Here is a 1,431-nt window from a genome sequence, read left to right as displayed (position 1 = left end):
AAATACTAATAAAATAAATATAAGTTTATTTGAAATAAGTGAAAAAAATATCATTTAAATTGTAATCCATGAAATTCTCAATTTTAGTTTGTCCAACCATTATTTGTACAACAACAACAACAATAATAATAATCATTGACGGTGATTTTTTTTTTTAAATTATTAATTTTGAATTGTTTTAGAAGAATATGGTTTTCTCACTTAATAACTCACTGCTTACATTGGTTAATCTTCACTGACGCAACATTGTGCCTAGTCTGAGCTGTGCACAATGCCATAATTTTCCTGAATATTCTCTCCATGCGGTATGGTATTGTGAGGCCATTACAGGAGCTTGGTCGACGTTGGAGTGGCTTCGCCAAACCGCACCTCCACATCCTGCTTCATTTAGCGAGTTACTAGCTGATTTCTTGTCCTGCAGAGAAGAGTTTAGAGTTGAGCTTTTTGTGATCATAGTGTGGCTTCTTTGGAATAGAGGAAATGCTGTTCATTTTGGCTGCCCCTTTGCCCGTGGATAGTATATGCAGCAAAGCATGCAGCTACTTGCAAGAATTTTTGCAAGCTCAAACCAAGGACCCTGCCCCACCTCGCCCTCCTCCCATGCAACAGTGGCGCCCTCCGAATCTTCATTGCTTAAAGATAAATTTCGATGCTGCAGTGTTTTGTCGATCAAGTTTGGTGGGCATTGGTGTCGTTGTCCGTAACAATGCAGGTGAAGTTGAAGGTGCTTTGCCCTCTTCCATTCCCATGGCCCAATCAGTGGCGGATCTAGAAGCCTTAGCATGTTTGAAGGCTATCCAGTTTGCTTTGGAACTGGGAATCACTCGAGTGGTGTTCGAAGGTGATTCAACAGTTGTCATTAACGCCCTTCTACACGGTGCGGGTGCGTTCGCTAGATTCGGCAACATTCTGGATGATATATGCATGCTCTCTGCTGTTTTTCAGTTTGTAGACTCTGTTTTTGTTAACCGTCGTTGTAATTCAGTAGCTGATGCTCTAGCTAAAAAAGCTGAACTAAATGTTGGGGCTCAGGTTTGGCTACATGAAGTGCCAGCAGACATTGCCCCTTTAGCTCTTCATGATGTTCACTGACTTTTAGTTTGGTTTCAATAAATGGCCCAGGTCCTTGATCTGGCTTCTCAAAAAAAAAAAAAAAAAAAAAAAAAAAAAACTCATTCAGCACAAAAATAAAATAAAATTAGACCCCTCAATTTTTGTACATAGTAAATTGTTGCACCAAAATTAAAAAAATTGGATGGGACACATGGCATAAAATTAAACTACAATTTGAGATTTAATTAAATTTTGAGTATGTTTTGCGTGGGCATGTACTAAGTCTCACATCATATGGTGATCTCTATTATTATCTTTTCCTTTACATTGTGCATGTTTAATCTTTGAGTACAACACATATAGTAGACATAAACCAAA

General features: G+C 38.2%; 1 protein-coding gene across 1 annotated transcript; it reads left to right on the top strand.

Annotated features, from left to right (window-relative positions):
• The first annotated feature begins 480 nt into the window (after positions 1–480).
• LOC115990302 lies at positions 481–1,092 on the top strand. Its single transcript, XM_031114146.1, has one exon. The coding sequence runs from the start codon at positions 481–483 to the stop codon at positions 1,090–1,092; it is 612 nt and encodes a 203-aa protein (XP_030970006.1).
• Positions 1,093–1,431: the final 339 nt, after the last annotated feature.

Source organism: Quercus lobata, chromosome 5 (assembly GCF_001633185.2).
Source record: "Quercus lobata isolate SW786 chromosome 5, ValleyOak3.0 Primary Assembly, whole genome shotgun sequence".
Classification (NCBI taxonomy): domain Eukaryota; kingdom Viridiplantae; phylum Streptophyta; class Magnoliopsida; order Fagales; family Fagaceae; genus Quercus; species Quercus lobata.
The sequence above is the reverse complement of the archived record's forward strand: the minus strand, read 5'-3'. Positions and strand labels throughout refer to the sequence as shown.

Excerpts from the sequence above, each read along its gene's own strand:
- LOC115990302 (XM_031114146.1), top strand. The coding sequence starts at position 481 with ATGCTGTTCATTTTGGCTGCCCCTTTGCCCGTGGATAGTATATGCAGC.